Source organism: Hippocampus comes, unplaced genomic scaffold, assembly GCF_001891065.2.
Source record: "Hippocampus comes isolate QL1 unplaced genomic scaffold, H_comes_QL1_v1.1 scaffold122, whole genome shotgun sequence".
Taxonomy (NCBI): domain Eukaryota; kingdom Metazoa; phylum Chordata; class Actinopteri; order Syngnathiformes; family Syngnathidae; genus Hippocampus; species Hippocampus comes.
The window spans coordinates 3,247,402-3,273,549 of record NW_017842059.1 but is presented as its reverse complement, the minus strand read 5'-3'; the positions used below and the strand labels follow the sequence as shown (position 1 = coordinate 3,273,549).

The 26,148-nt window shown below is 42.0% G+C and overlaps 2 protein-coding genes across 3 annotated transcripts; both read left to right on the top strand.

The window, feature by feature from the left end:
* The first annotated feature begins 1,440 nt into the window (after positions 1 to 1,440).
* Positions 1,441 to 17,070, top strand: LOC109510703 (inositol polyphosphate 5-phosphatase K-like). The gene is made up of 14 exons (XM_019861194.1): positions 1,441 to 1,854; positions 4,242 to 4,346; positions 5,571 to 5,679; positions 5,770 to 5,886; positions 6,586 to 6,761; positions 7,804 to 7,915; positions 8,053 to 8,162; positions 8,286 to 8,312; positions 9,377 to 9,454; positions 10,305 to 10,494; positions 14,504 to 14,641; positions 14,725 to 14,808; positions 14,894 to 14,998; positions 16,225 to 17,070. Exons 1-14 carry the CDS (start codon positions 1,793 to 1,795, stop codon positions 16,318 to 16,320), a joined length of 1,509 nt encoding a protein of 502 aa, XP_019716753.1. The 5' UTR covers positions 1,441 to 1,792; the 3' UTR covers positions 16,321 to 17,070.
* tekt1 (tektin 1) lies at positions 16,594 to 25,695 on the top strand. Of its 2 annotated transcripts, none has more exons than XM_019861212.1 (8): positions 16,594 to 16,681; positions 19,412 to 19,600; positions 19,680 to 19,845; positions 22,588 to 22,710; positions 22,790 to 22,936; positions 23,659 to 23,884; positions 25,088 to 25,284; positions 25,389 to 25,695. In XM_019861212.1, exons 2-8 carry the CDS (start codon positions 19,435 to 19,437, stop codon positions 25,546 to 25,548), a joined length of 1,185 nt encoding a protein of 394 aa, XP_019716771.1. In that variant the 5' UTR covers positions 16,594 to 16,681; positions 19,412 to 19,434; the 3' UTR covers positions 25,549 to 25,695. The 2 variants fall into 2 exon arrangements, with proteins under 2 accessions (XP_019716771.1, XP_019716770.1); XM_019861211.1 differs by lacking the exon at positions 16,594 to 16,681 and adding an exon at positions 17,204 to 17,721.
* Positions 25,696 to 26,148: the final 453 nt, after the last annotated feature.

Here is a 26,148-nt window from a genome sequence, read left to right as displayed (position 1 = left end):
TTTTTTCTCGGTCTTCGTTAGTTTAGTATGACAGAGAACCTGACAGGGATTCAAAAATGGCTCAATTTTGAGTTTTATTTTAATTGCATTATCTTTTATTCATTTTAACTAATGTTAGATGCAAATTATGTTATTATAATGCAAAGTTAGGGAGCAAAAGCAGTTATTTTAATGGAGTCAAGAGGTGTACTTTTGTTTGCCTTTTCTGTGGAATACAGTTCTATTAAAGATCCAGTCTGTTTTTGTGGTGTTTTACGCACTTGACACCAACCGGGGGTTAAACAAAGTTGACATCTGAAAGGTCAACAATGTCTTATTTTCTGAATACTGTAGTTACTCCATTCGAGTATACTGTATTTTCATCTAAATTTTTTTTCACCGTGATTTTTGTTGACTTGTTTCATTAAGTCAGCATTAAACACATTGGTGTTATTTTAGCATTGGAAAATTTAGCTGTACATACGATCCCAAAACAATGTACCCATAATCCTATTATAGAAGTTAATCTGACCAACGGGGAAAAAAATCAGCTTCTACTTTAGTAAATATGGTGTGTGTGTGTGCGCGCGCGCGCGCGTTTGTATGCGTGCACGTGCGGTAACGAGTCAATCGCGGGCTGTTTGTCCCTTGAGAGGTTTGGGCCAAAAAAGTTGGGGACCCCAGCCTTAAATGTTCCTCATGATCAGGTGTTGCAGCTGTCTAAACTTCTCAGTGGGTTGCACCCCTGACTTTGGACGAAGAGGTTTTTTCCATTTATACACAGTATGTGTCTACATATACCTGTTCAAATCTGGTTCCGAATGGAAAAGGCAACCCTGCTTAAGGTAGTGTCTGCACCAGAGAAAAACACTAAGAAAAGGAAAAGCATCTTTTTCGATGACAAAATGTACTCCCGTGGTTCTTTTCTCTATGAAACGTGCAAGGAAGGCGTTTGACGTGCCGACTCCTTGTAAAACTGTCCCTCCTCAGTTGCCGTACTGTGCGGTTTCAGATATAATTGGTCGACCCCTTACCATTGACCGTTATAATTTTAATGTCTCACTTTTAAATAATGCAACATTAATATTAAATAACACCAACAATACTCCTATGAGACATTAAAATATAATAACAATAAAAATACTGGTTTATTTTTAAAAACGCGTGCCTCATGTGGTGTTGTTGTTGTTGTTGGTGGTGGTGGTTGGGGGGGGGGGGGGGGTCACAAGCAACTTGGTGCGAAGTTCGGTCCTCTCCAGGCTCCAGCTCCTTCTTGACCATGCAGCGTAAATCCAAACCCGGTGGCCAGTGAAGTTTCGCCTCTCAAACGCTTTTAATTTGAAGGCGAGAAAGCTTCTTCCGCAATAGGGGAGGTCCTACTCAATACGAGTAAAAGTCCTGTAGATATCTACTTGATGGCTTACTATGAAAACAAGCGCTTCGTGACCGCGTCGGGTATTAGAAAACATTCATTTATGCACGAATTTCTTGTCACCATCGAACGTTTAATTGACTCGAATGATCTTCCTAAGCTTGCTCTCATTGCTTTTGATCGTGAACTGAAATGCGATTAGACCGTCTGATCCATGTAGCATGCTCTGTGTTTTCTCTTCATAGTCAACTCTGGATGGTTCCGAAAGCTCTGTTTACATGTTCAGCATTAGTTCATTACAATCGTATTCGTCAGTTGTCTCGCTGTCCGTAAATGATATATTGCCTATTGTATAATTATGCATTGTACCTATTAAAGAATGTGGTGCTGCTTGTGTGTTTTTCAGTTGTACTGCTGAGCTTCAAAACGTAACTTTCAGATATGGCATCGATGGAGCGGAATCGGGGTATGCCGAGGGGAGACTACGAAGGAGACAAATTTAGGTAAACAAAATGTCATCTTTTCCTTTGTGCCAGAAATAATATTTCTCCAATGGTTTTAACGCCAACAGATGAACAGACGCTATTTATTTGACGTAGCTGAAAGAGAGTACTGTACTGATTCGTGGACTGGTGTCGAATCACACATTTAACGTGTTTTGCAGAGGTTTCTCATTAAAAAAAAAAGATTGTAGGAAAATAATAAACATCACACAATTTTCCACAAGACTCTCCAAATCTGTTTCTAGATTAGGTTGCTCGATTTTATCTAACCTAAAACGGATTTGCAGAAATGGCAGTCATGCTGTCATGTCTGAGAAAAGATCGGCTCTGAGCTCAACAGTTTGCAGAGGGACTTGAACTTTAAATGTTAATTCAGTTTACAAACACTTCTAAATCTTCAGGATTCATAAATGAGATTAAATGGGCAAACAATGGAGGGTTTAAGAACCAGTTCCCTCATTACTCAGTGGCCCTTTGTTGCCTATTTGACTCCACAGAAGGCACTAAAACGTCTGAATGTTGTTGATAAATACAAAATACAATGCTTGCTTTCACGACTTGTTCTTGTGGCACGCTTCCAAGAAAACAGCTGACACTGCTTACATCAACACCAATATTATCACTGAGCTACTAAGTAATCAACTACTGTTACAATCTCAGGGATGTCACGGTGTCATTTGGATGGGAATTCTGCACAGTAGCATCAAGTGCGCACGATTACTCCAAAAATTCAAAGTTGTGGGAAAACGGTGACAACCGTGCGGAATGCCTTTCTTACTCTTTGATGTAGCAACAACCAGTGAATGTTTTACTGCATCTGAAGAAATTATATATCATCATGTTTTCTAGGAGACTTGTTATGCACTTTTCCCCACAATTTGAAACAGTTCCCAGGTCCAGAACTGTAGCTTCTTTTGGTCAAAATACTCCCAAGGATCAATAATTACATCCGACTTTACACACCCAAATTCTAGACTGACTGAAAATAGGCCGTTTTTGAGGGACTGGTTATGTTTCTCCCTTCCATTTCTGGGTCAATGATAAGTCTGGCTTGCCATTGCCATGGTGACAGGTAGCAGAGCCTTGAAAATACAACGAGAGCTGTTACGTGCGGGGTAGAAAAGCTGCTTGTGCATGGTCACATTTTTAGAAACAAGCAACACATTACCTTGTTAAATTTCACATTATGATGGGTGAGCAGACACTTCAGCGACCCAACCTTTTGTGTACAAGAAATTAAATGTCAATTTGACATAACATGCGCCCTTTACAACAGGAATGTTCATCCAATGACTTCACGACAAGAATTGCACAATAGTAACCAAAAAGTATTGTTGCACGACAAAAATCAAATAAAAATGTGAATATTTTTTTTTCTGATAAAAGTTTCCTGGTAAAACGACCTGCAAGGCTGGGATATGCATGACATACCACCAGTTGGTGAAGCACAGTCACTGGTTGTCCTTGCAGATCTTATCCAAATGCGCAATTGCAGATCCATCCTCAGTAGTAACATTTGTTTTAAAGTATGCTTGCAGAACCGATAAAGTTAAACAAAACTTTGCTGCCTAGAGAATTGGTGTCGCTCTCATTCGGGTGACAATTGAATAATTGCAATAACAGCTTTTTATTCCACCTTTGTTGTTTTGGTCATGAAATATTTGCACATTCCTTCACGAAACAAAAAAAAAAACTTGCCACATACGCATGTTTTTTTATTGTTTATTTTTTGTCAGCATTTCCACAAGACAATATTAATGTCGTTTTGTGTGTGGCTTCTAAATTCTTACCTCCTCCAAGCATCAAGTGTGAGCTGGGAATATCAAACACATAAATACAAAACTGAAGTGATTTAGCAGCAGCTCAAACCATTGCAGCTTGTGCGTCCCTTCAAAAGCACATTACCATTACACAAACACTACTCGGTGTATATTAATGACAATTTATAAATGCGGTTTATTTTTCTACTTTCTCATTTATTTTATTCATTGGGTTTTTTTTTTCCATGCAATATAGTGCTCTTTTAAAAAAAATGATCACACATCACAAAATTTTTTTTTGGGGTGGCTGGAATAGCTGAATAGCATTTCAATTTACTTCATTAGGGAATATGGATTTGATATATGCCATATGCATACATTTAATCGCATTACGACTCACAACCTTATTAAATCCATGAGTTAAGGTAACTCAGTTATTTGTATGGAAAAGCATGACTGGTTCGCATTTACTGGTGAGTATGTGGCTGGAGTAAGCTGCTAAAGTCTTCATTTTATGGGTTTGTTCACTGAATTCATTTCTTTCACTGCCACGCTTGAATCGACACGCTTCCTTTTAAGTAATCCGGATGTCATTTTTTTTCTTTTTTTCCTCACTGTTGTCCCCAGGCTCCACATAGTGACATGGAATGTAGCCACAGCTGATCCCCTAGATGACATGAGCTCACTTCTCCGTTTAGATTCTCCAGAGGATGCAGACCTCTACGTCATTGGGTAAGATGGCGTCGTGAATGGAAATTGATTGTATCAGTTTCTACACTAAGTAGTACTGGCCACTTTAAATTATGTCGATAAATCTCTGCATCATCTGCGTCACAGTCATTGTATCTTAAATACAGCACTATTGCTCAATTTATTTTGCTAGCCAACTTTACGCATCATTTGTGCTGCTGTCATTGTTTGGCACTACAGTGATCCCTCCCTATATATCGCTTCATTTATCGCGGCTTCCCTACATTGCGTTTTTTTTCCAAAGTATGGGATTCAGAAAAAATGCCGAATGACTTTGAGGTTTTGCACATGACTGTACGCATGATTGGTTCCTGGCGCTACGTTGACCAATAACAGCACGAGTGGATTTATCCTGTGAGCTGATTGGCTGCACATCTTTGCAGCCCTGCCCAGTTCCTTCCCTGTTGACTCTGATCAGTGTCTCGCCACGCTGTTGTATGTGAGTGTGAGTGTGAGTGTGAGTGTGAGTGTGAGTGAGTGTGTGTGAGTGTGTGTGAGTGTGTGTGTGTGTGTGTGTGTGTGTGTGAGTGTGTGAGTGTGAGTGTGAGTGTGAGAGAGAGAGAGAGAGAGAGAGAGAGAGAGAGAGAGAGAGAGAGAGAGAGAGAGAGAGAGAGAGAGAGAGAGAGAGAGAGAGAGAGAGAGAGAGAGAGAGAGAGAGAGAGAGAGAGAGAGAGAGAGAGAGAGAGAGAGAGAAAAAAATTGTCTTATTGTAAACACTTCGGCTGTGCGGGGATAGCTGGCCAGGAGCTAACTGGAAGCTAACGGCGGCTACACTGTCAGAGCGCACCTTCGACATCACTAACACAAGTCTCTTCACCTCACTCAGAAGACAATGCTGATGAATGTTAATTTCTGTATAAGGTTTTATAGTTAAAATTTTATGTAAATACATGTACTGCTGTAGTCTTTGTAACGTATAAATACTGTTGACATATTTTAAACATGCTGTTACCCACATACACTTACACAAAAATTCCTAGCGGGGCAGCCAACCCTCCTTGGCAGTTTTTCACTTATCACGGCAGGGGCCCGGTCCCCATTAACTGCGATAAGTGAGGGAACACTGTACTGCGCTCACGCTATCGTTACATTGCTTAACGACTCTCACTACTCATGTTATTTGTTCTCAATGCTCTTTATACTTGGCCATTAAAGATGATTTTGATTAAGTGTGAGGATGGGCACAATGATTCATGTTGACGTAAGCCTGCAGGAGGTGTACTCCGGGCCCCTGAGATTCATGTCAGATGTTGTATTGGATGACCCTTGGAGTTCTGTGCTTATGACCGCCTTAGCACCAAGGCAATACGTGAAGGTACACAAAAGGCTGTACTAATAGTTTCTATGGACCTCTGTTCTACACCGACTGCCCTACATATGACATGTATGTTTCTATGCATTTTAGGTGTCCTCTATCAGAATGCAAGGTCTGTTGTTGCTACTCTTCTCCAAGCTGGAACATCTCCCATTCATTCGAGACATCCAGACGACATACACGCGCACCGGCATCTTTGGATATTGGGTAAAGAGTTATCAGCACTGTAAACAGAAATGCCAAAATTACAAATAAAAAAAATAAAAGTTATAATCTTGAAGTGACACAGATAAATAAATAAAATAAAACGACCCATATTAAACCACTACATGTTTACATTATTTTTAACATACCTACTATCAGAGTTGGTCTATCACACTGTGGATCATAAACCAAATGAAATAATTACTTAAAATATGCCAAGGCATACAGTGGAACCTCAAAGACAGGGATCACCATGTTGGTGACTCCTGCTGCATGGTATAAATGTTTACTGTTGGATCTGTGTATTTTCGGGATGTTTTTTTTTTTTTTTGCATAGTCGGCACTATACACCTACTGGGGGCGTGCCTTTCGCATTCTCTTTCACTCCCACCCTTCCCCGTTTAACGTCTGCATGCTGTCTTCAGTTACATCCACCTTTCCTCCATATAAGCAGCGTGTCGGCACAACATGAGTCAGTCAAGCGGCGCGCTCGTTTAAGTCACACAACAACCAACATTCACAGATTTGGCAACTCGGTGAATACACAAGGCACCCCACATTATTAGGCGCCCCGTCCATTTTGGAGAGAATTTGAGACTTTGAAGTGTGCCTTATGGTCGTGAAAATACGGTAATTGTTTGCTTGGTTGCTTGCTTGAAGTTGACCATTTGTGAGGAAATGTGTTTCTTCTGTGTGTCCCAGGGTAACAAAGGTGGTGTCTCCATTCGTCTTTCTCTTTATGGTCACATGCTCTGTTTCCTCAATTGCCACCTAGTTGCACATATGAAACATGCCAATGAGCGAGTGGTCGAATTTGAGCACATTCTGAACTCACAGAATTTCAACTGCGAAAAGGCTGGGAAAATTCTTGATCACAGGTGAGTGCATGCAGTGGAACCTCCAAAGGTCGTAAACCACAGGTGTCAAACTCAAGGCCCGGGGGCCAGATCCGGCCCGCCAGGTCATTTTATGTGGCCCGCGAAAGCAAATCATGTGCGTCAACTTGCTAAAATCTGGACCAAAATGTCCAATTGTCATGTGTAATAAATAACGTTGAGATTTTACGATAATTTTGTTACCGTTGACACTCACTCGAACAATAATTGGACAAACTATAAGAAGTGCCTTGACTGATTTAAAAACTAGTCATCTATGAATTGTTGTATACAAGTAATAATTTTGTGGTTTCACTGTCATCACGGCCCTCTGAGGGACAACGCAACTCCAAATTGGCCCACGGCTGAAATGAGTTTGACACCCCTGCTGTAAACCATCAGACTCGAAATGCTGTTTCGAATTTTTTTTTTCAAACTGTACCTATTAAAATTGTAATTATTGCACAGAAAATGTTTTAAAGAGGGAGTTAAAAAAAACAACATATGGGTGCATGATCAGGAGATGTAAGGCGGGTCACCAATTGCCCACCTCACACACACAGCCGACTGCATCCGAAACGTGAGATATTACAGTTTATGTGCCATTGTCATGCACAAACTCCAGCGAGGATAATTCCTCTTTCCGCATATGAAACATGGCGCACTTGGGCGTGTGCTCTGTGCCGCCCTGATTTGGATGCAAATTCGGGATGAAACGGGGGTTGGCTGGGAAAACATTAAGTTCCATCCCAGGCGCACAAACTCCACGTTACACCTAATTCTAGCCACACAAAGTCAAACAAAATATCAAAACAAAGAGAACTCCACCCATGCGCACGGTTAGACTGCGCTTTTTGCTCGACTTGCGCCTGACTTTCCAATGCATATTTTTTTCCAGATGCTTGAATTCTAAATTGTGTGGCACTTTTTCTTCTGGAAGTCCCGTTTTTTGCCATTTTAGCATTTCTGCTTGTGTGTAGACTGTGGCGCGAGCAGTTTTTACAAGATTTTCTCCTCTTTTATCTCGCTACCCTCTGTCTTCAAGGCTAGTCTTCTGGTTTGGAGATCTCAACTTTCGAATCCAGGATCATGGATTACACTTTGTTCGAACATGCATCAGCAATCAAAACTACAGCTTGCTGTGGAACAAAGACCAGGTTGGATAAATCCGCTTATTCATACAGTATGTCCCTTGCAGATTTAGGCCCGACTAACACGGATACTGTGTTAGCCGGGCCTAAATCTGTGTTTAGTATGGAACGTCATGTAATGTTTTGTACGATGATGCTTTCAGCTGATCATGATGAAGGAAAAAGAGAAATTGCTGCAAGAGTTTGAGGAAGGGCCCCTTGACTTTCAGCCCACGTACAAGTTTGACGTCAACACCGACACGTATGACAGCAGGTAGCAGATAAGTCACCTGTAATGAGTCACTTTAAAAAAAAAAAAAAACACAGCATATTTCCTGTATTTGTGATCCTACAATACTAATGTATATGTGATCTGCTCCTCTTGTCACCTTCGCAGGCTCTACAGGACATGGTTTGCCTTTACGTAAGACTTGTAACTCGTTTATGTCCACACTGGCAAAAGTATATCACAACTCTACTTTGGTGTGGATGCAAATGCCATTCAACAGTTTTATAAAGCTCAAATATAAAATCATTTAGTCTTGAGAGTAACACATCTTACTTATCTCACCCCGAACTAACACGCAGATTAAAAAAAGGAAATCGAACTAACTCTCTTCATTTGGATAACTTTTATCTTGAGCGAAAGGTGTGGAAAGTCAAAAGCTGGTTGTTTTCATGAAATATGCCCTTTGGAGTTTGTGGTTTTTATGTGAAAATACCACACGTTGACATCCCCTCCAATTGTTATTTTTGCCAATGTGAATGAAGGCAAACATTGTTGTGGAGACACATATGAAGCATATGAAGTATATGAATCCATTACGAAAGACAGAGGCACACAATATATGCAATGCCGAACTGTTTAACCTCAAAACTCCATTGGGTGCTACTATCATTATCAACCTCCTGTCAACATGACGCAGCAGCTTGTTGATGTGGGAGCTTGGGGCTAAATCTTGGGGTCCTGCTACACCTGCGAGATTCCACTTTACATGAATAGTGCCTTAACATCACCCTTAACATTGCTCGGGCAGCATCATCATCTTCTTACTCGTAATTCCTCCGCATTGCCCGGCACGATGCGGCACAATGCGGCACTACACTAGAGGCGCAACTATCAATTTGAACGTGACCATATACAGTAAACTCCTGTTAAAACGATGGCTTATAAAGCCGCGATATAGCGGGGGAACACTGGAAAGTCATGTTGAATGTTCCTGAGGTTCATATCGCTAATGTAATCAGACTTTTTCAGATAAGAAAAGTAAAACTTTGTCTCGCAATGGAGAAATTCATAATTTACAGCAGCAATTTTTTTGAAGGGAAGAAAGTAGAAAAACAAAGTAAAGCTGTCCTTTCCTTCATTTTCTCTGGATAATAATGGACCACAGTTCGGTAGGTCTTACAAATTTTTGTGCTTTGAGCAAATCAGTTGTTTTCTGAGATGCTCATCTCGAAAAAAAATCCAGAGTATGTCTCATCAAGCATCAGTGTTGGATCACAGGGCTGTTGCATATGGGCCACTCAAGATAATGAACTTCTCCAGCAAAGTATACTTTTACGGTGAGCAGTGGTGACGTATTAGTCCTCAAGCTTGCCGGTCAAGTATGTACTGGTAAATGAGAGTATCTTCGGGTGTGAACTTCCCAGGTCTACGTGAGCCGAGACCGTTTTAATAACGCTGTCATTCGTAGAGATCATAATTTTCCACTTTGACTAGATTGAGGCCATGTCAGAGTTTAGTGCTTTGAGGGAACAATGCAATGGTTTTAAAGCAATGAAATCCTCCTTTTTATACGACAAATAATGTACCAAGGGGGCCCGGTGGTCCAGTGGTTAGCACGTCGACCTCGCAGTGCAGAGGTTGTGGGTTCGATCCCGGCTCCAGCCTTCCTGTATAGTTTGCACGTTCTCCCCGGGCCTGCGTGGGTTTTCTCCGGGTATTCCGGTTTCCTCCCACATTCCAAAAACATCTATGGCAGGTTAATTGAACACTCTAAATTGTCCCTACGTGTGAGTCTGAGCGTGGATGGTTGGTCGTCTCTGTGTGCCCTGTGATTGGCTGGCAACCGGTTCAGGGTCTCCCCCGCCTACTGCTCAAAGACAGCTGCGAAAGGCTCCACCACCCCCCGTGACCCTTGTAAGGATAAAGTGGATTGGAAAATGGATGGAAATAATGTACCAATCATCTACAGCATGCCAGCAATGTTGAGTGACAGGCAGAACAGTTTCGTGTTCTTCTAGTAAAATAATCTGTTGCCAGTCACACACCAGAGTGCGTTCAACTCACAGGACCAGATTTCACACCAAAATAAACCCTCTTTTGCGTCTAATGTGTGAATGAGCTCCAGGACTTTTCTTCCTTGACAGCATTAACATGATTCTGTTCTGAGTCTTATGATCACATTGAAAGTCGCCTGCAACCCAAAGCCCCGCACGCCGACGAGCAAGACAAACACGGTGACGGACCAGATGCACACAATGTCAAACCGCCAGAAGAAGCTGAAGAATACCCTTTGGAGATCAGACAGGACTTGTACACTAGCAACATGGATTACAGCACAAGTGACCACAAACCTGTCACCGGTATTTTTACACTTAAGGTAACTTACTTAAATGCTGTCAATCCATGTAACTTTAACCGCACATGGCGGGAGATACTATACCGTGGTTTTGTTAGCCGTTAGGTCGTATTCTCAGAAGTCGTAAAATTGGGTGGAGCATCTAATGAGATTCAATGCAGGAGTTGAATCAGCTTTTTCAGACTACACACTGCAAACTACAGCCATGTTCCGCATGTTCAATGTGCGTTTGGGTTGTTGTTACTCCAGTACAAGGGTTGGCAACCCAAAATGTTGAAAGAGCCATATTGTACCCAAAAAAAGAAAAAATGTCTGGGGCCGCAAAAAATTAAACCCATTGTGTATGTTTCTATATTAGCGATATTAGCCTGCTATCAACATGACTAAGTTGGCTCCAAATACACAATGAGCCTTCATGATTCAATGTTTTTTCCCCTTGAGGTTCATCCTGTAGAGCAGGGGTGCCCAAACTTTTTTGACGGAAGATCTACCTTTCGATCAATCAACCTCCAGCGATCGACCCGTTGCCGCACACGCGCGCAAATGCACCTACTTACACTTGCATGCCATAATGAGCAACAGCCATAACGGCCGTGAATCAGCTTTTTCAGACTACACACTGCAAACTACATCCATGTTCCGCATGTTGAATGTGCGTTTGGGTTGTTGTTACTCCAGTACAAGGGTTGGCAACCCAAAATGTTGAAAGAGCCATATTGTACCCAAAAAAAGAAAAAATGTCTGGGGCCGCAAAAAATTAAAAGCCATATGTAACCTTGATTATGAAGGCAACACATGCTGTATGTTTCTATATTTGCGATATTAGCCTGCTATCAACATGACTAAGTTGGCTCCAACTACACAATGAGCCTTCATGATTAAATGTTTTTTCCCCTTGAGGTTCATCCTGTAGAGCAGGAGTGCCCAAACTTTTTTGACGGAAGATCTACCTTTCGATCAATCAACCTCCAGCGATTGACCCGTTGCCGCACACACGCGCAAATGCACCTACTTACACTCGCATGCCATAATGAGCAACAGCCATAACGGCCCCTAAGATGATCGAGGCATGGGATGCACTTTTGCAGCGTCTTAACTATCGTAGCTGACGTCGAGGCATGGGATGCACTTTTGCAGCGTCTTAACTATCGTAGCTAACCTGTACCATTTAAAAATGCTTCTCTCGGCCCTCCAGATTCCTATTCTTTGCTAGTACCCTCAGTGAATTGTCATGTTTGTCGGAATCAGCTTTTTCAGACTACACACTGCAAACTACAGCCATGTTCCGCATGTTCAATGTGCGTTTGTGTTGTTGTTACTCCAGTGGCCCTCCAGATTCCTATTCTTTGCCAGTACCCTCAGTGAATTGTCATGTTTGTCCTCCTACAGAAACCATATTAAAACAAAAATATATTTACCTCCCCCATCTTTTTCCATTTTCAGAAATTTTTGAAAATGCTCCAGGGAGCCACTTGGGCGGCGTGAAAGAGCCGCGGGTTGCCGACCCCCGGGCTAGAGCTTTTCTTGTCCTGTAATTTTTAAGTCAGGTTAATCAATTAGACATTTATATACCCGCACAAAAAAGAAGAGAAGACACTTAATTCTGGTACCAGTCTTGCGAGGAGGACGGAGAGAACTAGACATTTTCGATTTTCTGCTGCGTCGCTTGCCAGTGTCTCCATACTTACCCAGCCAACCCTTTTTATTTGCATTGGAGACCCTATCACATGGGAGTTTCCAACCTAGGGAGTGAGGGCTAAGCTGCTAGAAACACACTGAACTTGTTTGACTTTGGCATGCCATAATGAGCAACAGCCATAACGGCCCCTAAGATGATCGAGGCATGGGATGCACTTTTGCAGCGTCTTAACTATCGTAGCTAACCTGTACCATTTAAAAATGCTTCTCTCGGCCCTCCAGATTCCTATTCTTTGCCAGTACCCTCAGTGAATTGTCATGTTTGTCCTCCTACAGAAACCATATTAAAACAAAAATATATTTACCTCCCCCATCTTTTTCCATTTTCAAAAATTTTTGAAAATGCTCCAGGGAGCCACTCGGGCGGCGCGAAAGAGCCGCGGGTTGCCGACCCCCGGGCTAGAGCTTTTCTTGTCCTGTAAAAAAGTTACTATCGAAATGTCAGGTTAATCAATTAGACATTTATATAACAGCACAAAAAAAGGAGAGAAGACACTTAATTCTGGTACCAATCTCATGAGGAGGACGGAGAGAACTAGACAGTTTCGATTTTCTGCTGTGTCGCTCGCCAGTCTCTCTCTACTCACCCAGGCCCCTCCCCCTTTTTTTTTTTTTTTATTTGCATTGGAGACCCTATCACATGGGAGTTTCCAACCTAGGGAGTGAGGGCTAAGCTGCTAGAAACACACTGAACTTGTTTGACTTTGTGTGTGTATGTGAGTGAAAAATTACGTCCATGTGTGCAATCATGACCAAAACAGCAAGTAGCTATCTTAAGTTGCAGCTGGTGTTGACAGCTCCATCCACGTCCGACTGAGTTCTTATTTTGTCTTATTACCTTATCTCTTTCCGACCACATTCTCAAAAATACGGTTGTCTCCTAACTGTCACATGTGCAAAATTAGAAGCCATTCTTCATTGCAAGCATATCTTTTTTGTAAGCATAAGCATTTCTTCGTTGCAAATGATTAATTACAAGCAAATGTATGATAACTTGCATACAACTAGCCCTTCAACAATCTACAGCACTTGCCAAGATTTTGGACATGCTGTTGAATGGGATGGAACGGTCATCGTTTTGACAGGTACTGGAAATATAACAGTTGCATGAAAGTCGGGCCCAGTGGTTCTACATATATGGATAAATGGCCACCTGAGTGCCATACAAAACTGAGCATTGTTATCTTTTTAAAGTACATTTAAAATTTTTTTTTTTAACAGCTCTGTTGTATTTGATCTTACTGGACCGTCCAAGTGGATCTAATGTTGTGACCCAGTTAATGTATTAAATTTTGATCATAATACTCCCGATCCAACCAAGCTTTGTACTATGGTCTACTGGGGTTCTAAATCTGCAAGCCCCTTCCTGTGACAAAAGAGTCATAATAATGGCACACTTTGCCACACTGGGTCATCAATCATAACGAGGGTCATGTTCTCCTTTGCCACTGTTGACATTAGAATGGAGATGGTGCAAAACTTACTCATTGGTCAAGATACAGATGACTTTGCAGTCTTCCTAGTTTAGAGTATTGTGGAGGGGAGCTGTCCATTTCCTTATGGCCTTCCATGGACACAGGTTCTTTTATTTATCTAGAAGGTGGAATAAAGACCCAACACCACATCGTCTTTTCTGCAGTTTATCACAACTGCAACAGATTTTGTTCGGAAGCAAAAGAAAAATATAGTCTCACGTTTTTATAGGGATACTATGTTAATGAGAGGCAGGCAGTCCTGCCCCTTATGTAAAAGGAAGGTTGAGGCAATTCGATCTTGACATGAGAAGTCCAGGACTGAAAAGTCCAGACCTCTCCTGCTTTGCATAAATCTTGAGGTAAGAGTTCCTCCTCAGGGGAACGTGACAGCCTCCAGGGAGTCTCCCAAGGTGGGGGACGCAAAAGACCACACTAGGGCGCTGTGTTAATCACTCAAGGGAAAAGAAGATACAAACTTCACACGACATCCTTTGTTTTAAGAGTTGAAACAGATGTTCAGGTGAGATACTGGTACCAATAGTACTCATAGTAAGGCTAAATTCCTCAACAAGAGTTACATAAGGTTTGGGGTGGGGGTTGTGGTTGATGTTAATGGCGGCGCGGGCACCTGCAGCTGTGGTTGGGAGGAAAGAAATTTCATCTGTGCTGTATGTTGCACATAGAGAGCACATTTGACAATAAAGTTGAATTGAACTTGAATTAGTGTAGTTGGCCTTCTCACTAGAAAGAGGTTACCAATACATGCTGAAACAAGCCGTGATGCTGTCACCCGTTGTTAATGTTACTTTGGCTTAAAGCATGCCACTAAGTATCGCCTGTTCACTGTGTTCCTTTAGCTGAAGAAGATGTACGCGACTCCACTGGTGCACCTGCAGGCTGAAGGTGAATGGAGCGCGGACATTGACGCCATGCTGCTTTATAGCCCGTTGCAGCCATTCCCTTCCAGTACATGGGACTGGATTGGATTGTATAAGGTGAGTTTTGCAAACGATTGTTCCCCCTTTCACTTCACTTGAACTACAAAGTCACAGACTTGACTTTGCGTCCTGAAATGCAGGTTGGGTTTACTAGCGTGTCAGACTACATCACATACACTTGGGTCAAAGATGACGAAGTGTTCATCGATGAAGATGCCATCAAGGTAGTCAATACCAGTAAATGGAGTTCACTGGCCATTATGATACAAATATATGCATGTGGTCATTCTTGGGGGGTTGTTTTTTTAGGTGTATGTGAGTAAAGAGGAGATCCCAGTGCGAGGAGGAGAGTGTCTGCTGGGTTACTACTGTCATACTCTGCAGTGCATTATTGGAATCAGTGAACCATTCAGGGTGAGTGCTGTGCGACCCACATGCCTATTATGTCACTCTTTCATGCGTTTCTACTTTTTAGAGAATATCCTCTCCTGCCTTGGGTACACCGTTTTCCAACATTTAATGAGCCAAGGCACATATCTTGCATGAGAAGAATTGGCCATGGCCAACCGAAACATTGTTACAAAGTACTGTATATACCAGTATACTGCAATAAGGATGTTCTTGTCCTGAAACATATCTGGGCCTGCATCATTTCTGTCATTTTAATTTAGAATTGAAAGACAATGCTATTGATTTCGGGCGTACTCTGGTTTCCTTCCACATTCCAAAAATAATGCATGGCAGGTTAATGGAACGCTCGAAATTGTCCCTTGGTATAAGTGTGAGCGCGGACGGTTGTTTGTCTCTATTTGTCCTGCGATTGGCTGGCAACCAGTTCAGGACATACCCCCGCCTACTGCCTGAAGACCACCAAGATGGGCCCGCGACCCTCGTGAGGCCAAGCCGATTAGAAAGTGGATGGATGCTATTGATCTCTTTTAAGAACTGGAATGTTTAAATACATATGGTTAATTGTTTTTCTGCCATCGAGAAGAATATTTAATTGTTGTGCCTGTCACTACCATTGCTGGCACAGTTAGGAGAACAAAGATTATCCATCCATCCATTTTCTGTTCCGCTTTATCCTCACAAGGGATGCGGGGGTGCTGCAGCCTATCCCAGCTGTCTTAGGCGGGGGACACCCTGAACTGGTTGCAAACCTATCGGAGGGCACACAGAGACAAACAACCATTCGCGCTCACACTCACACCTAGGGACAATTTAGAGTGTTCAATCAGCCTCCCATGCATGTTTTTGGGAATGTGGGAGGAAACCGGTGTACCCGGAGAAAACCCACTCAGGCCCGGGGAGAACATGCAAACTCCACACAGGGAACCACTGGACCACCGGGGCGCCCAGAAGTATTACAATCACCATAAATGTCCACTTTATGCTTTATGTTTCAAGTGAGATTAAATTGAAGTCCAGTATTCACACTGTTACGCTTCAGAACTTTGCATTGGTCTGGTTTCAAGAATTTGGTATGTGGCACTTCAGCTCAGAACATTATTTCCCATGTATGAGTACCCGGATCGTATTCGGACTTGAATTTGTTTGCCATTGTGCAGTTCAGTCACGTATGGCTGCATTGCTTGGTGTCTGGCAGGGCTCACGTTATAACAAGTGCCTCTCTCTCGCAGGTCCATGAGTCCAAAGTGGCCATCGAGGAGGGCTTACTGCACGAGAAGATCAATATTCTGGATCAAATCGTCGCAGCTGAAAACATTCATGACTGACAAATCATATTTTGGTCTGGTTTACCACATCCCAACAAAGCTTTTAATCTATTTTGTCGACTAAGCTTTTTCATTGCTTCTTCCTCATACTGTTACATTGCTCCACCGCTCCAGCTCTGAGATTACTCCCAGCAACAGCAGCAGCGATTTGTGTACATCACTGTGTATAAGATGGCATCATCAATTGTTGATGATGCCATGCCTTGATGTCACTGTGTTTGGGTCATGAAGGGTGCAAAAGACTACATCAGATGTTAAAGTTTTAAACACTGCTTTTTCAGGGCAGTTCAGTGAGTCACTTGCGTTGAGGGCAAATTTGAAGCTCTTGTGCAGGTTTTCCTTGCTTCCACAGTGGAAACAGGTTGGTACTTTCGCTAGTCTACGACCATATAGTAATTTGTGTTTTTAGTGTAAAGCTGATAGAATGCCGGCGTGTCTTGTCTAATGACTACACATTCACCTGCATAGTAAGTCTCTTTATCGTGCTCCTGGCGTTCACGTAGTATTAACTTAATAGGAATTCATTGTCTACTGTATTGTATTGTCGAATGCTCTGACAAAGCTGTAATCTGTAAAATGGATCAGTGCATTTGTTCATTGTTTTTATCTCGTTTGAATTGTTTGAAATGGTTAACGTTGAAACACCTTGCTGTGAATGAGCTGTTGCTGGAAGAGTTTATTTAAGTCACTCACTTAACTTTACATGTTCCTGGTAGACTTGAAAGCAGATTTATTTTATAGCGTTTGCCCCTCCCCCCCCCTCCCAAAAGAAAAAGGCTGTGTGCTTAATCTTTCTGCCAGCACAAGAAGCCAATTTCACTATTGATTTAAAACTATAAAGCTTAATTCAGATGCTGGATTATAGAGGATATGAATATATTGCACATATGTTTTTTTTTTAAGAATAATATTAGTTGGTTCAAAAAGGCAAAACTTTTGTTTTACTTTTGTAGTGTGCTCATGTGTCACTCAAATCACACGATTTGAACAAAATCGTGTTTTCCATGTTCTTATACTGTAATTAAGACATTTTCCATAGTTTAAATAATTTCACCTGAATACAGTTTAAAGCTTGCTGGAACACGGGCAGCCAAACTTGTGATTTGTTGTGTATCTCTTGCAATGAAATAATGAAATGTGTTGTAACACAAAGACCAAACATTTCGAGCTTTGAAAATGCAGTTAATAATAATAATAATAGTAATGTCACCATGTTTTGTGTTTTGTCTTCTTGGATGTCAAGTGTTTTGTTGTTCATGCATCACTGAAAAACCGGATTACAAATGTCAGGCGGCCGCCTTTGACGTTTGTTAGCTGTTGCCATAGTAACTTCATTCATTTCGGCGGTTTCAGCAAAAGGCATACACGTTGTTTCTTAACTTGCAGCCAAGAGGGGACAAGGTATGGTTAACGACTAAATAATGTTCGGTTCTATGCACTATCCCCTTTTAAACTTACAGTTAGTCTTAAAAATCGACCAAACAAATTGCGAAGTTTGTCTTTGAACCGAAAACAAAAGCTGCGTTCAAGTAACGTCGTAAATCGGAAAATATTTGCCCAGCCTCAGATGGTTTCAAGTCAAATCGTCATTGACGCATTATTTATTTACGTCATTATTAATAGTTTACAAAGTAGTGTTAGAAGAAACACTAACGACCGGTGTATTTGCAAACATATTGCTTAAGAAAGTACGTTTTTACCAGGCAAGTCCAGCTGCGGTCCTCGAGTATCGTTGTGCCGCCTGTTTTAAATGTGTCTCAACTGCAAGACACCTGATTCGGCATGATCAGCTCTTCAGCAAGCGAGGAAGACGACAAAAAAATGATGTTGTAGGAGGGACACATCTAAAACACGAAGAACAGTGGCCCTTGAAGACCGAGTTTGGACATCCCTGGTCCAGATCGTCTCTTCTCTTTCCAAGATGTCCAGACAAACACGTCCACTTCTCATCCACAAATAACTAAAACGGAACTTTTTCCACGTCGTAATTATTTTATGTTGAATTTATATGACGGGACACCCTGAATTTCAGTACAGTGCTTCTGACTGATATAGAAAAAATGAGATACTTTGCCAAAATGCGAAGCGTGTTCCCGGTGCGAATCATTACTGTGTTTTTACAAAGTTTGGCGTAAACAAGTAGCCCAGTAGTTGTTCATCTTCTTCTTCAGAGGTACCGAACCCTGCAGTTAATATGCACATTAACTGAACCATTCATGAGTGAAAAATACTAATATATATTTTTTACAAATTGAGTTTGTTAAAAAAAAAAAAAAAAAAAAGATTAAAACCACATTTATTAAAAACAGAAAAAAGCAAATACAATTTCAAGTATACTTTATTTATTTATTTATTTTTAATTTCCCAAAAAACAGAAAAAAGCAAATACAATTTCAAGTATACTTCATTTTTTATTTTTTTTTAATTTCCCAACGCACTGATTGGACAAGCAGTGTAATGTGGTCATCTGCAGCGAGTGGTAGCCAAGCAGGCTGTGTTATAACTAATTGACATGTTGTCAATTATAACTAACTGACATGTTGTCAGTTATAATGTGTCTTACCCTCCATGGCAGAGGCAACCCCTGAGATCGATTCACTACCTAACCTAGATTAAGAACCACTGAAGTAGCCTAATATGTTGTCTGTGTCGGCTGTGTCTAATTGTACAACGATCATAATTGATGACGTCATGCTCACCCAACACTGGATCCAAATGTCACTTGCAGTGAGGTTATTTTAACATTTAGAACATTCTCTTTTGTTAAACATGATTTTTATTCATTTATTTCTGGCCAGGATTTTATACATTTCTATTTTCCACCGTAACACAGGTATCTGAAACTGAAAATGTCAATACATTCCCAGAAGACATTCTGATTTAAGTCACTCACTCCCAATGCAGATGCGATTGTTAGCTGAAACCATCAACGAGGTGTCTTGATTCAATACCATCCAACTTTTTCAAAACTATCGTGAATATGTGCTATATTACAACAAATAATCAATTGCTCACTTCATTCAGGCAGGATTTCCAATAGGATACTGAATAACTGCTGGCCACATTCTTTTTTTGTTGTTGATATGATTAGTGACCCACTACCCGTGTTGAAGGATGTCTACTCGGGGAAAGAATATCCATCTGATCGGTGGATCAACTCTGGAGAGTATTAATGTCATACGGAACCACTCCAAGCTCTTCCGAGGAGAATGCACGAGATTGATCGAGGATTGCAGCAAATCTTGCAAGCGCCTGGAGGATGATGACAGCGAGAGGCTGGGTAAGCAGTTCGCAGTAACAGGAGTAACATGGAAAGACTGTTCAGCTTCGTTTATGAGGCGCTGCTTGGTGTTGTACAGATCAACGCGTCCAGGACATTCACTTTGTGAAGAAGGAGCTGGAGCTGAAGTTGGAGGAAAATATTTTGGAGACAGATCAGCTTATTGCACTACAGAACAGAGTGACGAAAGCCATCGAGTCCTGCAAGGAGCCTCTTCGAGTCACTCTTCTCTGTATAGAAGAGAGGTGAATCTAACCTACATCATTCACGTTTTAACGGGGTCCAAGGTCCAGTTCAGGAAGATGAACTGTAGACTTATTAACTATTAATATTATACAGGGTGACCCGGTGGTCCAGTGGTTTGCACATCGACCTTATAGTGCAGAGGTCGTGGGTTTGATCCCTGCTCCGGCCTTCCTGTGTGGAGTTTGCATGTTCTCCCCCGTGCCTGCCTGGCTTTTCTCCGGGTCCTCTGGTTTCCTCCCGCATTCCAAAAACATACATGGTAGGCTGATTGAACACTCTAAATTGTCCCTAGGTGTGAGTGTGAGCGCGGATGGTTGTTCGTCTCTGTGTGCCCTGCTATTGGCTGGCAACCGGTTCAGGATGTCCCCCGACGACTGCCCGAAGACACAGCTGGGATAGGCTCCAACACCCCCCGCAACCCTTGTGAGGGTAAAGTGGATCAGAAAATGGATGGATGGGTATTATACGAAATCTAACTACAGTAGTTGGGATGTTGTGTAAAATGCTAATACAGTAAGTACGGTATTCCCACTTACGGACTTCTGTCAAATGAAAATTCCCTCACCCGGAATAAAAACCTAATCATTAAAATTTTGACGACAATATTACATTAACGATTGATTCATAACAATGGAAGGTCCGGTACCCAGAACCCGGAAGCCATGCGGAAGCCCGCAGTCGCGCAAACTCAAGCAAGTCCCGCTCGACATTACAGAATAATTGTGGCCGCTCCGGTATTTACTCTCATTGGATCCGAAACGGCGACATGTAAGTGACTCTATTGGAATGAGTTTTACTGGAATCGCGAACGATTTTCTATTTCATTCATTTACATTTACGTGCTGTAGATTGTGGCATCCAATCGAAGAGGAACGGTAATGACCGTGGAAGAAAGAGTGGAATGCATCCGATTAGCTGCTCAAAGTAAATTGCTTGTGGCTTGATGGACAGTCGAGTAAACGAAAGTTCCCTGGAATGCTTTACCTGTTATCATGCTAAAAACCTTCCGTCAACTGGACCGCTAATTAGAGAGAAGGCGAGTTCCATAGCGCTAACTCTGGGCATCGACTCAGGACTTTGAAGCGTCTCGTGGATGGCTTCAAAGGTTTGTTGCACGACATCAGCTGAGCAACCTTGTCTTGTGTGGTGATCGAGTGGAGGTAAAATTAGAGACACTGAGTGAGTGGAAAGAAAAGCTACCAGGTCTGTTACTCGTCTCATTTTGTAGCAAGTAGTCCTAATTTCGTGACGCGTCTTGTTATGCTGTATTTTATACCTGTACTGTATGCTGCAGTTTTTGTGTTATAAACAGTTTTTGGACCATATATTTTTGCATTTTATTGCTTATGTTGTTACACATGTATTTTGTTAACATACTTGCATGTTCATCAAGGACATGTATTGTTTCCCACATAAGACAATTCTGTTATACGGAAAGATTGGACAACGCAAATATGACTCCTTACTAGAGAATACTTACCCGTATCTATATATATCCATCCATCCGTCCGTCCGTCCATTTCCTAATTTGCTTATCCTCACACGGGTCACGGGCGTGTTGTGTAGTTTGACAAGGCCCTGAGACTGCATTTTGCGCTCGACTTGCGCTGGATATAAAAAGAGGGCCCGTAGTCCTTTATCAAGTATCAAGTATCAAGTACAACTTTATTGTCAAATGTGCATACAGCACAGATGAAATTTCTTCCCTCACAACAAGAGGGAGGAGCCACTGTGGGTGCCCGCGCCGCCATCAAAAGTTTAGCCAAGCTAAATTGATATAAAACCTATTATTATTGTGTAGATACTTATTATTGTGTAGATCTAAAAATATAGCACAGTTGGCAACTTTGTGGTGCAAATAAATAAAACGATTGTTGATATTAGAAATATTTTAAACATTTTTGACCTCAAGCTCCTCCCCATGATCTACATCATCCAGAACTGATTGTTTTCCGTCTTTCAAGCGTGCTCCTTGTATCAATTCTGTTACTTCATCTCTGGATACTTATTAATTGTTTTGCTAATTTGCTGGTAATAACTTGCTGCTCTCCACTTATTGCTGTTCTACCCGGACCTCTGTAAAAAGTGTACTGTACACCTAAGCTCTTGTTCTGGTCTTTTCCTGTTTCACATTAGCAATTAGCATTAACTCCATCTTCTCATGTTCTCTCTTGTTGCTCATTGTTGCATGCTTATCGACTCCTTGTTTGCTGTGAGTGATTGCGCAACTTGTTAGAAGTGTAGCTTGTTTGCCACCTGGCTCTGCGCCGCGCGCAGCTGTGTCATAAACATTGTGCAGAACAATTTAGCTTAGTGCCTCACATTAGTGAGGAGCCAGAAGAGCAGTTGGATGGGTGACTGTGTAATGCGGACGCAATACTTTTTTCAATAGCTTGGAGCAGACTATTATTATATTTTTTTTTGCGTGACCTATCTATGAGTAGCATGCCACTTCTGATTGGTGAGTTTGGGGGATAAGATGAGAGCGCTTGAAAAAAAAAATGCAGCTTTGACAGTCATGGGATCACATTGACTGAGATGATGATTTCAGTCCAAAAAATAATTGTTCAGCCCTACTTAGCTTGAATTTAAGGGAGGAATATAGTTTCCCTTTTATTTAGCCACATATATAGACATAATAATAAAAAGAAGTATGAAGTCATCACTATCGTCACTGACTGCTGAAGAATGATATCAAGTATCGTAAGTAGTACTACCTCTTTTTGAACTGTGGAGTGCAGAAATAAACCCGCTGAGAAGGTGAACGATGAAGTATGCATGGAGCTGCTCAGGGAGGCTGACCTCACAAAGGGAGTTACGGCCCTCATGCAGCGTGTCGTGAAGCAGATCGCTGAACAAATACGGTAAAGGAGCACTTTGATGATAATGTGGCTAGTCAGTCCATTTTAATTCATGAAATCATCCCATCTTTTTTTTTTCCAGATTGAACCAATCGGCCAAATTCACCCTTGAACAGGATCTCAAGGAGAAATATGAGGCGCAGAACTTAGATTCATCCTGTGCCTCAATGACCCCGCATTCCCTCATCAACACAGAGCAAACTTTAAATGGCAAGGCAGTTTCCTCCAGGTGACCTGCCATGTTCTTCTTAATTCCTATTCAATGTTCAAAAGGATCTGTCAGTGTAACTTTATTAACTATTTTGTTTTGGGGGGTGGGGGTAGCGGCGGTAAGGGATGAGTGTCTTCTTTTAGCTGTTTGTTGATACTCCAATTGAAGTTTCATGTAAAATAAAACTCACAACAAAACAAAAGTACACACATCGTATCATACATGAACGCATACTTTGTTTTAGCTTCTTTTACCCAAAGTGCTAGCTTATGGCTAACGCTGATTTAATACCCTATTGGCATGAGTTCCGGGAGTAATATACTGTCAAATGACGAATATCCACAGAAATACTTTAAGAAGACCATGCAAAAAAAGGTTATGTAACAGGACGACGAGGCATATATTCTTCCTACTCTGTGAAAAAAAGAACTATAGTGATGAAGTTAAATCGTGACTTTCTTTGACTCTTTTTATCCTAGTTATGTGTGCAACTGTATGATTTGCAACACACTGCCCCCACGATGTTGACAACAAAAGGTGGCGTTTCACTTTTCAGATGGCCGCCCACTCAATCTGCTACACTGGCGCCGTTTGACACAGTCATGTTCCACAGCATTATGATGAGGATTTTTGACACCGAAATAATGCGATATTTATAATACCATTACATCCCTCCTAATATATATATGTGTGTGCATCCACATTCCCATGATAAGTTGGAATAAAATGTCCTCTTTCAGTTCATCTGTGACACCTGTACAGTGGGGCAACCACTCTGATTTCAACATCGCTAAGGCAGAGCAGCAGAAGAGAAACTCCATCTCCCTGAGGGCCCTGGTGGAGTCTCTGCTGGCACAAACTGCATCTGATATGCAAAAGCAATTCCAGGCGACATCAGCTGCCTTTCAATTCAATATCAAGCAGCTCAAGACCGTCAAAAGCCACATGGAGGACCAACTCACCAAGGCAGGACTGCATTTTGTTTATTTTCACATAAGTGATGACCAAGTGCATTGCATAGAATATTCCAAACCAGTCTACCAATGGAGTGATTTATTTGATCATAGAGGGGTCATGGTAGTGTCGCGATTTCCATATCTGCCTTTCTCTTTAACCGTTCTATCCAACTGATTGACAGTCAATGGCGCACCCCCAAGTGTCAACCTGAACCCTGGCTCGCTTGCGGGCCTCAAAACTCTCATTTTAGAAAATAAGGGATAGATTGGAAAAAGGAATATAGATTAGTTGATTAAATATGGTCGTGGATCGTAGGATTTGGATTGAGTCGTAGGGGCGATTTAACCCTTTCATGCACCTTGTAACCTGATACCATGATAAGCTGTCCACTGTAGTAACCGCCGTCCCTGAAAGGGTTAAAGCTCACTCTTTGGTGTAAGGCAAAAAGGCAGAACACACCCTTGGTCCGAATAATCACAGGGTTCCTATAAAGACAGAGAACCATTCACAGCATCGCTGACCTGGTTCTGAATTGACTGCATAAAAAGTCAGGCAAGTTAATTACTACATCAGTGATTTCTTTTTCCACCCTCAATGTTTAATGATTGCCTTTATACCAATTCTAATAAGATAAGATAAGATAAGATAAACTTTATTTGTCCCACACTGGGGAAATTTGCAGTCTGCAGCAGCAAAATTGGGGGGAAACACGTTCCCCTTTCCACCAGTTAATATACTATGGTTCAGTTTGGTATGGTATGCCATTATTATAACTTGTATGCATGTAAACGGTTTGTCACCCTGCTTTGGGGGTAGTAGGTAAAGTACCAACAAAATGGATCTCAAAACATTCCAATCATTTTTGTTCATTATCATGTGATTGATCGTGTAAAAGGGTTGAAAGAGGAAAAACAACAGACTCGGGCATTCCCAGGACCCTCATGAAATTGAAATTTACAGTGGAGGATCATTAGATGCTCCCACACCCATCCCCGTTGAACCCGCCCCCCCAAAATTGATAAGTATACTTGTCAATGGCATTGAATGGAACCTAAAGGGAGAAGAATAAGGCGGACTTGGAGGAAAGCAAATCCTTTCAACAAATGTCTTGTATTAATAACCTAGATGATAAAAACAACACAGAATTCCAAAGTGATGATTTTATTTGGTGTTTGTGCACATTGTTTTGACCGGCATGTTGTTCCGTGCTAGGTTTTGTCCGAGTTTGCCAGTCAGCAGAGAAACCGAGACGATCTCTTGGTGGCAGTCACGGAGAATGAGCATTTCCTGAGTTTGGCTCAGGCGAGGCTGGATGTGCGTCAGCAGAGGCCTCCAAAAGAGCAATGCCATGATCCAGCACAATCACAGCTCCTCGCCGAGGTCGGCCAGCTTGCCTGTCAAATCAACAAGTACGTCTCATCACGTGCATTCACTTAAACGTGCTCGCCGTATATTGCCATGATGTCCCTGATCTCCTCATTTCTTGCTCATTCCTAATTTCATCCGCTGTCAGGTTGCATGAAACAGTGGAGCAGTCCGAAGAGCAGCAGAGGGCGCTGGTCCGCTGCCAGCTGGAGCTGCAACACAACATTGAGGTCAAGGCCAGACTCCTCTACGTTGACGATGTCATCTGCGGCCAACTCAGGAAGCCGATAGTCATACACAACTTCTGACACCCTTTGTGTAATTCTACAGTGTAGTTTATCAAAACATTTTCACAAAGATTCAAGGTATCTATATACAGTGCTCTCTAAAAGTATTGAAACGGCAAGGTCAATTTCTTTTTGTTGTTGCGGACTGAAGACATTTGGGTTTCAGATCACAAGATGAATGACACAAAAGTTCAAAATTCCAGCTTTTAGTTCATAGTGTTTATATCTAGATGTGTTAATAGCTCAGGACCAAGTACCTTATAGCCCCGTTCACACGACAAGATTTACTCCGACGCTGCACCGACTCTACGCCAGTGGAGCGTTCACACGTGCAAATTTACTTCGACGTAGCGCCGCTCAACAGCCTAGTGCGCATTAAATTTGATCTACCTCAGGGAGGTGGTTTAAAAATTTCCTCCGAAGCAAATGCTCGTTTGCGAAGCAGCACCGAAGCAAATGTGCGCGTGTGAACGCAACTGGCGTAAATTTGCTCCAGAGCAAATGCTCGCTTGCGGGGGAGTGGCCTCCTACGCTCGCTACCAGACGCACGGAATCCGACCCCGGTCGACAGTGACGAGGGGGCCAGCGACACAGACGAAGCCCGGCCGTGGACACCCGGAC

Bases quoted from the DNA above. Each gene is read 5' to 3' on its own strand.
- LOC109510703 (XM_019861194.1), top strand. From the start codon at position 1,793: ATGGCATCGATGGAGCGGAATCGGGGTATGCCGAGGGGAGACTACGAA. The intron at 4,347-5,570 runs GTAAGATGGCGT...TGTTGACGTAAG, and splicing joins GCAGACCTCTACGTCATTGG to CCTGCAGGAGGTGTACTCCG. The intron at 14,642-14,724 runs GTGAGTTTTGCA...CCTGAAATGCAG, and splicing joins ACTGGATTGGATTGTATAAG to GTTGGGTTTACTAGCGTGTC.
- tekt1 (XM_019861212.1), top strand. From the start codon at position 19,435: ATGTCTACTCGGGGAAAGAATATCCATCTGATCGGTGGATCAACTCTG. The intron at 22,711-22,789 runs GTAAAGGAGCAC...TTTTTTTTCCAG, and splicing joins CAGATCGCTGAACAAATACG to ATTGAACCAATCGGCCAAAT. The intron at 25,285-25,388 runs GTACGTCTCATC...ATCCGCTGTCAG, and splicing joins CTTGCCTGTCAAATCAACAA to GTTGCATGAAACAGTGGAGC.